At 35.0% G+C, this 12119-nt stretch overlaps 3 protein-coding genes across 3 annotated transcripts; 1 reads left to right on the forward strand and 2 right to left on the reverse strand.

Annotated features, from left to right (window-relative positions):
* Window positions 1-1828: 1828 nt before the first annotated feature.
* On the reverse strand, window positions 1829-4138 carry LOC127741603 (beta-galactosidase 3-like). The gene is made up of 5 exons (XM_052254370.1): window positions 4076-4138; window positions 3810-3974; window positions 3559-3708; window positions 2979-3089; window positions 1829-2062 (listed from the first exon to the last, which is right to left on the reverse strand). The coding sequence occupies exons 1-5, from the start codon at window positions 4136-4138 to the stop codon at window positions 1829-1831; spliced, it is 723 nt and encodes a 240-aa protein (XP_052110330.1).
* Window positions 4139-4726: 588 nt separating this feature from the next.
* On the reverse strand, window positions 4727-5131 carry LOC107466766 (uncharacterized). The gene has a single exon (XM_016085765.1). The coding sequence runs from the start codon at window positions 5129-5131 to the stop codon at window positions 4727-4729; it is 405 nt and encodes a 134-aa protein (XP_015941251.1).
* A 1877-nt stretch (window positions 5132-7008) lies between these two features.
* On the forward strand, window positions 7009-8710 carry LOC107466765 (uncharacterized). Its single transcript, XM_016085764.1, has 8 exons — window positions 7009-7164; window positions 7262-7394; window positions 7566-7662; window positions 7762-7873; window positions 7977-8074; window positions 8170-8325; window positions 8429-8536; window positions 8635-8710. Exons 1-8 carry the CDS (start codon window positions 7009-7011, stop codon window positions 8708-8710), a joined length of 936 nt encoding a protein of 311 aa, XP_015941250.1.
* The last annotated feature ends 3409 nt before the right edge of the window (window positions 8711-12119 follow it).

A 12119-nucleotide genomic window follows, 5' to 3' on the forward strand; every position in this document is an offset into this window, starting at 1 on the left:
AGAACTAGTAGCCTAGGGTTTACAGAGATTAGTAAATGACATAAAAATCCACTTCCGGGCCCACTTGGTGTGTGCTTGGGCTGAGCATTGAAGCATTTTCGTGTAGAGACTTCTCTTGGAGTTAAACACCAGCTTTTGTGCCAGTTTGGGCGTTTAACTCCCATTCTTGTGCCAGTTTCGGCGTTTAACGCCGGGCATTCTTGAGCTGATTTGGAACGCCGGTTTGGGCCATCAAATCTCGGGCAAAGTATGGACTATTATACATTGCTGGAAAGCCCAGGATGTCTACTTTCCAACGCCGTTGAGAGCACGCCAATTGGGCTTCTGTTGCTCCAGAAAATCCACTTCGACTGCAGGGAGATCAGAATCCAACAGCATCTGCAGTCCTTTTTAGTCTCTGAATCAGATTTTTGCTCAAGTCCCTCAATTTCAGGCAGAAAATACCTGAAATCACAGAAAAACACACAAACTCATAGTAAAGTTCAGAAAAGTGAATTTTAACTAAAAACTAATAAAAATATACTGAAAACTATCTAGAAGATACTAAAACATACTAAAAACAATGCCAAAAAGCGTACAAATTATCCGCTCATCAATAGCCTTGATTTGATTATTTTTTCTTATGCAAGAACTTTAGAATAGTTAATTTGTCAATACTTTAATCTTTTAATAACTTTTACTCTTATTATATTTACACCACAAAGTTAATGATGATATGCTTTATCCACTTACATGCTTATTATGCTGTTTGATAGATATTCTACTTTTGCCTTTTTTTTTTTTCCATTTATGAACAATATATTGATTATAGGAGTGGTATTAGTTTTTACTTTGTTGTAAATTAAACTCCATTTTGCTTTTTCCTTTGATCTTACCCATTTTTTGGCACATGTCACTTCTTTCTGCAGTTTTATTTTCTTATTCATAGCTCTATAAGTGTTTATTAGTATTCTTATATACCCTTTGAGACCAATATTTTTGTAGCCATCTATAATTTCGCATTCAATTTCATTATATATGCATTAACCTGTGTTTGCACAGTTATAGTAAAATACATTTTTTTACATGTCTTCCTACATACGTTATAAATTTTCTTCCATTCTTTATTTTTATTGGTTCATGGCATGCGCATAGCAGCCTTTTTTTCGAGGTAATATACTCTGAAAATACAACTAGAAAATTGCTCAATACAGACATATTTACAAATAGATTTGGTCTTTATTAATTATTACAGACAAATTTTTGGTTACCGACAAATTTCGTCCCTCTGTAAAAGCTTCATTAAAAATTATTTACCGACAAATTTTTTTCCATCGATAATTTACCGACAGATTTTTACCAGTTACCGACAGATTTTTCCTCGGTAAATTCTCCCCTCCATTTTCTTGGAACATCAAACTTTTTGACGAATTTTCTGTCGGTAATTAGAGACAGATTTTCCGACAATAATTAGAGACAGATTTTTTGGCAAATTTTTCGTCGCTAATTAGCAACATATTTTTCGACAGATTTTTCGTCGGTAATTAGAGCCTTGGAAAACCATTCTAAACTCTTAATACAGATAGAAAATCCGTTTGTAAATTTGTTAGTAAGGTAAAATAGAATTTTTTTAGATTTTTTCATTGCAAAATAAACCTGTTTTCATACAAAATAAATATAATTTTTTATTTATTTTGTAGTCAAATATTTATAATATTTTAAAAAATAAATAAATTCATCGAATTATCAAACTAAAAGAAAAGTACTATAAATAAGCAAGTCTTTATAATTCAAAACATAAATAAAGTATATCGATACATCAACTATAATAATACGTAACAACCATACATCAACTATAATTCAAAATATAAACATAGTGTATTATTCTTATAGCATCATATAAATTTTGAATAGCATCATAAAAATTTTGAATGCCAGCATTCTTATGTATGGACATTATCTCCATGATTAGCTCATCAACTTTCAACTCCATGAATGATTCCTTGAGAATCTCATCACTAGTTACGGTTGAAGCCACAACGCCAAATCCAAGACATCTATGTAAAAGACCAATTTGAAGTACCTGCAAAACAAAATTGTTTAGAACCAATTATTTTTCAAGCAGATGTTTAGTGTATAATAGTGTGTTTTAAGTTTTAACATCACAAGACTCAATATATAGGTAAAGGCAGAGGAAGTAGGAACTACCCAGGATGACAGCAACAAAGACAGATTTTTCGACACGGCTGTGCCAATCATTGCAAACTCTTCGATCATAACAAGTAACAAGGTAAAATTGAAATTATTGATGATATAAAGTCTTTTTCTTTATTTCTATTTTTTCTTGTTTTTCTTGCCAAATATTGAAAATACAAGAAAAGGAAAGAAACCAAATAACAATAACATAGAAACTACATTTTTATTTTGCTTACCTTTATTGAAAGTACTATATTGTATTGTCATGTGAAATGTGAAATAGAAAACAAGCACATAATGAGAAGCAATTCAAGTTGCTGGACTATTTGAGGAAAGGATAATAAAATCATAGTTCAAAAAATTGTTTACATACCATAAGATTGAAGCTCTATTTGGTGTGACAGGCTCTTACATGTCCTTTGGAAGGTTGAGGAAAAGGAAATATAGAGCCATAAGCAGCCATGTATAATCATAACATCTGAGCAATTAACAAATTATTACAAATGGCATCAACATAGCTACAAAGATGGAAACAATTTACTCTATTTTCACTTTCAAATTGTTTAGTCAGAAACTTTGCATATTTCTCTTGAATGTTACCTTGTGCCATGTTAGTGGCTGGTTTCTTTGTACAACTATCATCGATTGTATCCACTCGACTGTAAAAAAACCATTAGGAGATACAAGACTCATGGCCTCTCTTTTTAGCCCAACCTATTAATTGGAATGCTTTAGTATATATTCTCTTGAATGTGAAATGAGCTAGCATAAGCATGCATCCAAAGTGAGATTAATTAACAAACCTGATAAGTCCATTTCTTCCATAACAAGTCCCACTTTCCTTGGTCAAGTCCAGGGAGTGAAACTGGACCTAGGTTTCCTGTGTTCCATGACTCATAATGTTCACCAACATTCTTTGACAACAAAAAGAAAAAGAGTTTTGTTAATGACATTGGATGTTAGGAGAGAAAAAGAAACAATCATGCTTTGTGTAAATAAAAAATCAGCCACCAAATTATTTACACGTATAAAATATATGTTAAAATACAAAATACACATCGAAAATAAGTTAAATAACAAATGTATTTATACATAAATACATGATAACTGATTCTTGGCATGCACATAAATTTTTGTTTTCGTCAATAGTTAGGTTTCTGTCTATACGTGACCTAATTAGCAATTACAAAACATCATATAACTTAAAACTAACATCATATAACAAGCACCAAGTTTTGGAGTGAAAGAAACTTACTGGAAGTCCAATGGCAACACTGAGCAGAGCAATTCTGTTTGTTCTGGCACGAAGATTTACCCTGCTGGTATATGTGATTCTTTTATACTCCCTTGTTCCATAGGTAGAACCTAGTTTCAATGATATACCATGCTTGATTTTAGCTGGTCTAGGAGAGCCGAGGCAGTGATTGTAGAGCCGCTATCGTCTAAAGAAGACGGATCTTTATCAAAACTCTCCCATGAGAGCATATGAGTACTAGTTGGTAGCATTTGCATTTGAGATATTTGCACTCCTACCTGCAAATAGAAGAGTAATTCATTATTAAGTTTTCCCAATTATTAAATACAAAATAAAAATACAAAATGATATGAAAATATATCAGATTTTTGTTCCATACTTTTGCTGTATTGAAGACAACATTCCTACAATTTGGGAAGATGCTAATAGACCAAGGTGGCAAAGTGTAATGCATGTTATTAAACATGATTCTAACTGAGGATTTTAAATCATAGTTTGAGAGGAAAGCAGTGCAATCGTCGGATTCGGTCGAGTATACATGAGCCTGGAAAAAATTTATAATTGTTACAGGGTTAGTAGAGACTATATAGAGAAGTTAATCACATGTGGGAAGCATAATGAGTATGAAGTAATTAAGGCCAAAACCTGTTGAGAGGCCCCTAGTGAAGTAACAGTTGGATCAGTTGAAACCAAAGCTCGCTCACACATCTTGATAGCTTTATAAAGCTCTTTTAAATGACCATACTTTGGTTACCTAATCAAACCTGCAAATGTTTTTGTTGCATGAAAAAATTGTCACTGAACTCATCAACCATAGAGTTTAGGTGTTTGGGTATGTTTGTTTGAAAGTGAAAATAGAGTAAAACCAATAGAAGAGTGATCTTCCTCCATTATTGGTGTCATCATTAACAGTGACATAACAAACGTAGTGTTTGAAATCTACAAGAGGCTGGCCAGGCAAGTTAGTCACAAGGTCATCAATGGCACTGTTGTTATCTCCTACTGCTACTATTTCACGTTTCAATCACAGGAAAAGCATTATTATATATATAAAACCCAAAGTAGTAGTACTCTTTACTACAATGTTATCCATGCTATATGGAAATTGGAAAAAACCTCACAACAACAACAAAATACTACAAGAGATGAAGATTCAGCTGAATGAAGATCGCTGCTATAGCTGGCACAGTCAAGGATTGTACCTGAGATTCAGTCAAGCAAACTGTGAAAACAACTAAAACATAAAATAATTGGAACACCCTTTATATATAGTTTTGACACTCAAAAATATTCTTATCAGTGATGAGGAAGATCTGAAATTTTTGCTGCTTCTTCTGGTGGTGGTGGAAAAAGTTGCATCAAGATTCCATTTACACGTTGATGATGATGTTGTTGCCCAGTGCTATCATTATCTCTCAAATGATTGTCCCTTCCAAAAGAAAAAGAATGATCACTTATATTATCAGATACATCACTTGAATTGTTGACCCTTTTGCTATAAATCTGCATTGCAAGTGTAATCACCCTTCTCCAAATACTCTCATCACTTGTTGTGCCATTATGTTTTGGTGCCAATTCTTGACTTTGGAGACACAACTTTTGCCATGACATTGCTGATAGTAGCATACAAATAGTGGAAATGGCACCAGAGATGACAAATAGAATCCACAAGCTTCTTAGACTAGCAGATGCTTCCCCCATTGATTATGAGTTTTCAAAAGATTTGCTATCTTCGTTTAATGTTTGTAGACATTCTAATCTGCAGAACACTTAACAAAGTTAAGTGCATTTCTAAATCCTTCCACACAAAATAGAAATTAGACAATGAAAAAGGGTAGATATACTCTACCACTTTTGGTGTTGATCCATGACGCTCATCAAGATCTGCACGGTAATTAGGCAAAGGAACTTTGCTTACAACTAGAGACTTCCCTTTATTATAAGCATGGCTTTTTTTGTCCAAGTACAAAAATCAGGTGATTAATTTAAGATGTTAGAAATACTAAAAAAATAGGTTACCTAAGCTTTACATATTCATAAGTAGAGGTCAGTATATATTGAGCATATATCACATGCTATACTAAATCCTAAAGTCAATTCTTGTCAATAATTGAGAAAATTATTTCACAGAACTTAGTTGTTTGGCCCTTATTTCAAATAACCAACATTTAATAATAAGTGAAAATCTATAATTGATGTTGTCACTTTTTTTCTTTCTGGTTAAATGATGAACCGAACTGAGTATGAGATGAACTTACAAATACAACCCATGCTGATAAGCCATATCAGCTACGGTTTGCTGGTCTGCAATACTAAAGTAACGCTTGATGACCATTTCCTGCTCCCCTCCTCTCTTCATCTTCTCTATCTTGTCCCACCACTCATTCTCATCAAGCACCTCCTTCTGCACCCCACCAAAATTAAAAATCAAATCAATATTATCAATAAATATGTAAAGTATCAGAAAATTATTGAACAAGTAGCGCATAAATTTAAATAAGAGAAAGGAGAACACGAATCTCAGAAAGAGATAGAAAAATGGAAGACATACGGTTTTAAAATCTTGAGGGATGACATCGGGAAGGTAGAAAGAGTGAACGCATGGTGAAGAGGATGAGGATAGAGGCAACGAAGACAGTAGCGGAGAAATTCATATTAGGGTTTGAAAGGGAACGATGTGAGCAACACACAGAGAAGAGCCGGGAAGGGGTGTGACGGAGTTTCGTGGCGATAGAAGTTCAGTGCAATGGAGGTTCGATGTGACGGTGGCGCAAGGTAAGACGGCAGGGTAAGGCTGATATGCGCCACCGATAGAGCATTTGGAGGGGATGGGTGTAGAGGTGTAGGAAGAGACATGTGAAATGAGGAAGAGCTTGTTTGGCCAAATCTTTATTTTAATATTTCCGATGGAATATTTTAAATTACAGACAGATTTTTTGTCTGTAATAATTTAATAAAATACTACATTTTTGTTCATTTAATTACATACGAATTTTCCGTTGGTAACTATTTCCCACGAAAAAAGATTAATTTTTCCGATAGAATTATCAACGGATTCTATTTTTTGTCTATAATTTATGCTAATTCATTTTTTGGTTTCCGATAAAAAATTCCTCGCAAATTCTATCTGTATTTCCATAGGATAAAATCTGTCAGAAATATCTGTCTATAATGACTAGTTTTTTAGTAGGAAAATAATGCAGATGATATTAGTTCCTATTTTAACTCTTTTTACAACTATATACTTATGAGCTATACTATAGGTTTCACATTGTTACTCATAGTCTGCTATCATGTCCATTTATAACATATATGGTCATGTTTTTAGAAGACAAATTTCCACATTTTTTTGTATTATAAAGTGTTGTATTTGTTTAGACCAATTTTCTTTTGGATGTATCTATTTGTAATTTTGTAAAATCTTTCTTTTTGATACTGTCGAAGTCTACTATCCGTTCCTATAAATATATCTACTTCGTTCTACAAATTTTTCATATCTCATACTCTTCTACTTATCTTTTGTTGCTTAATCCATTTATTCGAATATTTTTTTTTACATTTTCTACTCCTCAGCTCCCATGGCAACTTCTTTTACTATGCTTAAGGACCTTGATGCCTCATCTGACCAACAGAATTGGTGCCTCAAGGTTAGAGTCATTAAGAAATGGTCAATCTCTACTGTTGAAGACAAATATAGAAGACCAATATTGGAGATGATTGTGATGGATCAAATGGTATGTATTTTTTTCTGTTTATATTTTTAAGTAGTATTTCTAATGTTAGTTACAACATTGAGTTCAGTGATGTAATGACTTTTGTTATGTTTTTTAGGGCCATAGAATTCAGTGTTCTATTCATAGGAGATTTTTCGAGAACGACAGAACTGAGGGGAGGCTTTACTCATTGACAAACTTCTCCCTTGCTGCTAATGATGAAAAATACAAGCCCACTTTCCGTGCTCTTCGTATTTATTTTAAGAGGGAAACTCAATTCTGCCATGTTGATGATATTAATTTTCCTACTAATGTCTTTCACTTTGTCCCAAATGAATTAATATGATCTCATCAGAATCCATCGTCCCATCTCATAGGTAATTATTTTTGTTGGACATTTTGTGTCTCATTTTTACCTATAGATGTTATGGGGCTTCTTACTACAAAAGGGGACATAGTCGAATTCTCGAAAAATGGGAAAAAATCAATTTATATAGTTGTAGAGCTTGATGACATGCAGTACATTTTTTTCCATATATCCTTTATAGGTGTTGTTGTCCATGTTTTTAATTGTTAATCACATATTAATTTTTTCTTCTATTTCTTCATAATTTTTAGGGATAAAGGTACCATTACGTGTACTCTTTGGGAGGAGTTTGCCACAATGCAGGATAATCCTACTATTGAATACATTCTTATTATTCAGTTTGCTAAGTTCAATTTTTTAAGGGTCTGTAGCTTTCTTTGATTATATTAGTAAATAATGTATGCATATGAAGTTTGTATTTGATACAAGGTTGATTTTCATAATCTTCATACCCTTAAATTCCTAGATTTGTTTTGCAAGTGCTTTGGGCGTATCAAACACTAACTATAATTCAATTCTATATATCAATCTTGATTTGAAGGAGGTTAAGGATTTTAGGCAAAGGTTAATATTACTCTTTAAAGGTTTAGTTGCAACAATGTATAAGATGTTATGTTTAAATATTTTTATGGTATTCTGAATTAGTTTTTTTTCCACAGTTTTATTATTGGCAATGATCAGTGCAAAAATGTCTTAACTCAAATTCCTTCTCACATGTCATACTCTCTTGAGGATGATATGCTCAATAGAACTCCATGCAAACCTATTTGTGAGATTAAGGAGTTAACTGAGGTATCATATTATTATTTGATAATGTACTTTTTTTGTGTATGCATTATTTATAAACTGTATCAAATTTATAATTTTCTAGAGTTGATTCTACTGTACTATTGGCACTGTGATTTCTATTGAGAACAGAAATGGGTGGTACAAAGGTTGCAAGTTGTGCGATCGTGCATTGAAAGAGGAAGAGAGTTCATTTTACTGCATGTTCTGTGATTTATTTCCTAATACTCATGTCCATAGGTTGGTCAAACCTGCATTTTTGGATTTTTGTTTTGCTAATTACTTTATTTATTTGCAACCAGCAATTCTATATTAACTGATACACTTTTCTCATTCAGATTTTGCGTCCAACTTAGGGTCTCTGATGACACTGATAATGCATCATTTGTCATATGTAAGACCCAGAACCTTTGAAAAGTCTTATTATGATCAAGTCTCAAATCATATGGTAATTTATAGCCTTAATTTCAGAAATTATTTTATTAAAGTTAATTAAGGCAAGTTTTGATTTATTGAATTTGAGATGAGTTATGATTATTATCCAATTTTATAATTATTGGATCATTTTCTATATTTGAATTATAAAGTTGATAGTTATAAAATAATAAGGATTTTAAATGATTTGGATTAAATAATTAATATTTTTAAATATTAATACTACTACTTTGGAAAATAAAGGATTTAATTATATTATTTTTAGTTATTTGATATTTGATTTGGACCTTTTATTGAAAATAATTTGTGAAAGTGATGAACAAATAGTATTTTTTTATATACATTAGTGTTGGATTTAATTTTGGTTTCAATCACTACATTATTCCTAATTTTATGTGAAATTACTAAAATGCCCTTAACCCTAACTTTCAAAAAAAAATGGAAACCCTAAAACCCTAACCCGGTAACCCATTTCTTCCACCCAACCCAGCACACACACAAACACTCCCTAATACTACAACAGCAGCGGCTGCAAGATGAAGGAAGAAAAAAAATGAATTTGAGGGAGAAGGAAAGGAGTTCGCTGCGTGTGGAGGGAAGGAGATCACCGGAGGAAAGGAAAGAGATTCACGCCGGTGTGCTGGGCTCCACCACCACCGTCGCGTCGTCGCCGTCAGCACTGCGAGATGCCATCCGCGTCGCTGTCGCTGAAGCTCTGTGCCGCTGTCCAACCGCCGCGCCTCGCCGTCAGTTGCTGTTCATCTTCATCGCGACCAGAGGGGAGCGCGAGACCGAGAGAGAGAAAGAAGCATGGATTCGGCGTCGCGCGGAGAGGGGCTCACCGCTGCCATCGTGCGCCGTCGGGTGCCTTCACCGCTGTCTGATCAGTCACCGTCGCCTTGGGTGGCGTCCGTTGCTGTCGCTAGTGGAGGCTACTGCTATGGAACGGAGGTGAGAGAGGGAAGCAAAATGAATCCCCTCTGCTTCTGGTGCTCTAGTCCGCCGCCGCCGCCGTCGGAATCCTTAGGCGCTGCCGTCGTTCTTGCAAAAGAGGAAGCTAGCTGCCGCCGCCATTCAGATCCGCTACAGTCTCTGTCGGAAGCCACCATGGGAGCTGTGGAAGGAGGGGTTTCTGCCACCTTTGAAACTCCATTGCTGTTGTTGTCATGGCCGCCGCCGCGCCTTGGCTGCCGGGAGCGGTAATGTGGCCGTTGGAGCTGTCCTTCTTGGTAAGCGTTTTGCTTCCGAAACCCCTTAAATTGAGTACTCTGTTATAGTCTGTTAGAAATTTTGAGATGTTGGTTACACAAGATAGAGTCCTGGTATTTGCGCGTCGAATTTAAAGCTGCTGTTGGGCCACTAGAGCTTCTGGCCGCTAATGGATCTTTTGCCGGGCCGATTTGAAATTGCAGCCGCTTCACTCTTTAGTGTAGTAAATATTGTACGTTTCGGAAGCCTCCGCGTTAATGTCTTGTTATGTGTATTAAGGTCCTTACGGTATTAATGTGTTAGGAGTTAGAATCCGGTTTGCTTATGCCGCTTGTAGCTATTTCTGCTTTTGAGAGAGCAAGCAGAGCCGAGGTTTTATTTGCCGGTGATTTCGGGCTGAGCGAAAAGGAGTTAGTTAATGAGTTTGGGATGTGGTTTCAACGTTTTGAGGTAGGGGTGCTTTCCAAAAACTATGTTTTATGTTTTAAAATTATTACGTATGGATACTGATATGAGACATTGTGTATTTGCTAATTGTATCTGCTTTATGTATTATTTGATTGTCTCAAATGATTATGGATGTTTGTTTGGCTGAATTGTTGTGCGGCTTTGTGAAATGTAATGTTTTAAAGTTGATTCTTTAAAGATTTGAAATATGAGTTTAATCCATTGAGGATTGAATTGAATTGAGTTAATTATTTTGATGACGTGAAAAGTTGAATGCACTTTTGAATTCAGCCTGGTTTACTTAAATTGACTTGGTTTTGGACAAACGATTTGTTACTGAGCCATTTTCTTAAAGCTTTGGAAATGAGTTGAATCGGTTGATATTGATTTGATATCGAAACGGTTTCCTTGAGATATGCCAATGAGGCGACTGTTGGATTTAGCTTGATTTTGAATTGATTTTTGGATTCTGGACTGTTGAAAGGGATTGAAGAACGGTTTAGTTGGGACCTAAACTGGCTGGCAAAGTCCAAGTTTTACGGGAGATGTTACCGAAATTTCTATAAAATTCGAGACTTTATTTGAAATGTTATTTGGGAAATTTTGAGTTTAATGCCTTTCCTATTTACTCGTAGGATTGTGAATTTAGGACTTCTCTTATTATCTTTACTTAGAACAATTATGAAAGCGATGAAGCTATGCTTTGAAAGAATTATTAAAAAGAGAATCATAATTTCTCCTTATTTTCCAAGAAGAATAGTATGCCTTTGGGTACAAGTTATTCCAAGGGTTGTGGTTCGTCCTACTTGCTCCAGGTTAGAGACTGTGACGCCTGGTAGTAGCGGTAGTAGTGGTTATTCCACTCGCTCCAGGTTGAGCTTTTAAACACCCGCCTGGGTAGTAACCGTAGTAGTGGTTATTCCACTGGCTCTGGGTTGAGCGGGTAGTAGCAATGGGGTTGTAGCTCAAATTTACTTGCTCCGCGATGGGTGTTTCTGTCCATGGTTAGCTACCAGGATGTGTCGCGTTGGCTATATAACCGTTAGATGATATCATCAGCCACTAGGACAGGCATGCATCATATGCATCTATGTGACATTGTTTGGGTGTGCATATTGTACGTGGTTTGCCTTTGTGATTAACTGCTAATTGTTCTACTTGCTGTAACTGTTTGTTTGTGCTTGAACTTCCTATCTGTGTTTGCATCTGGGACTCTATTGGATTGTGGTGATTGGTTGATGGTTGGATTGTTTGGGCCTAGGGCCGTGGTTGAAATGAGGTAGACCGATGATTGGTTTCGGTTTTGTGTTTTTGGTTTGGAAAAGTATGAAATGCTAATTTGGTTCAGCATGGCTAAACCTTTTTGAAAGGCTTTTGAGTTCTTGATAATTGAACGGTTCTTCTTTTAGAAAAGATTTTCGACTTTACTTTTATTGTAAACCATTGTTTTTGAAAAGAGGCATAAGATGGTTATTAATCACTGGTACGGTTTATCTTCACGTATCCTATTACAATAATTCCCAAAAACCCTCTACTGAGAACCCTTTCGAGGATGATGTTCTCACCCCCTACATTTCCCCTTTCAAGATATGGGCGCAGAAGTCACGAAGAGTTTATTTAGTTATTGTTGTGATGCTCTGTATTGTTTAGTTATGGTTTATTGTACCCTCGCCTTTATCTTGATATATTCTGTAAGAGGGATAGGAATTGTTTTGGTATATATATATATATA

The sequence above is a fragment of the Arachis duranensis genome, chromosome 9, assembly GCF_000817695.3.
Source record: "Arachis duranensis cultivar V14167 chromosome 9, aradu.V14167.gnm2.J7QH, whole genome shotgun sequence".
NCBI lineage: Eukaryota > Viridiplantae > Streptophyta > Magnoliopsida > Fabales > Fabaceae > Arachis > Arachis duranensis.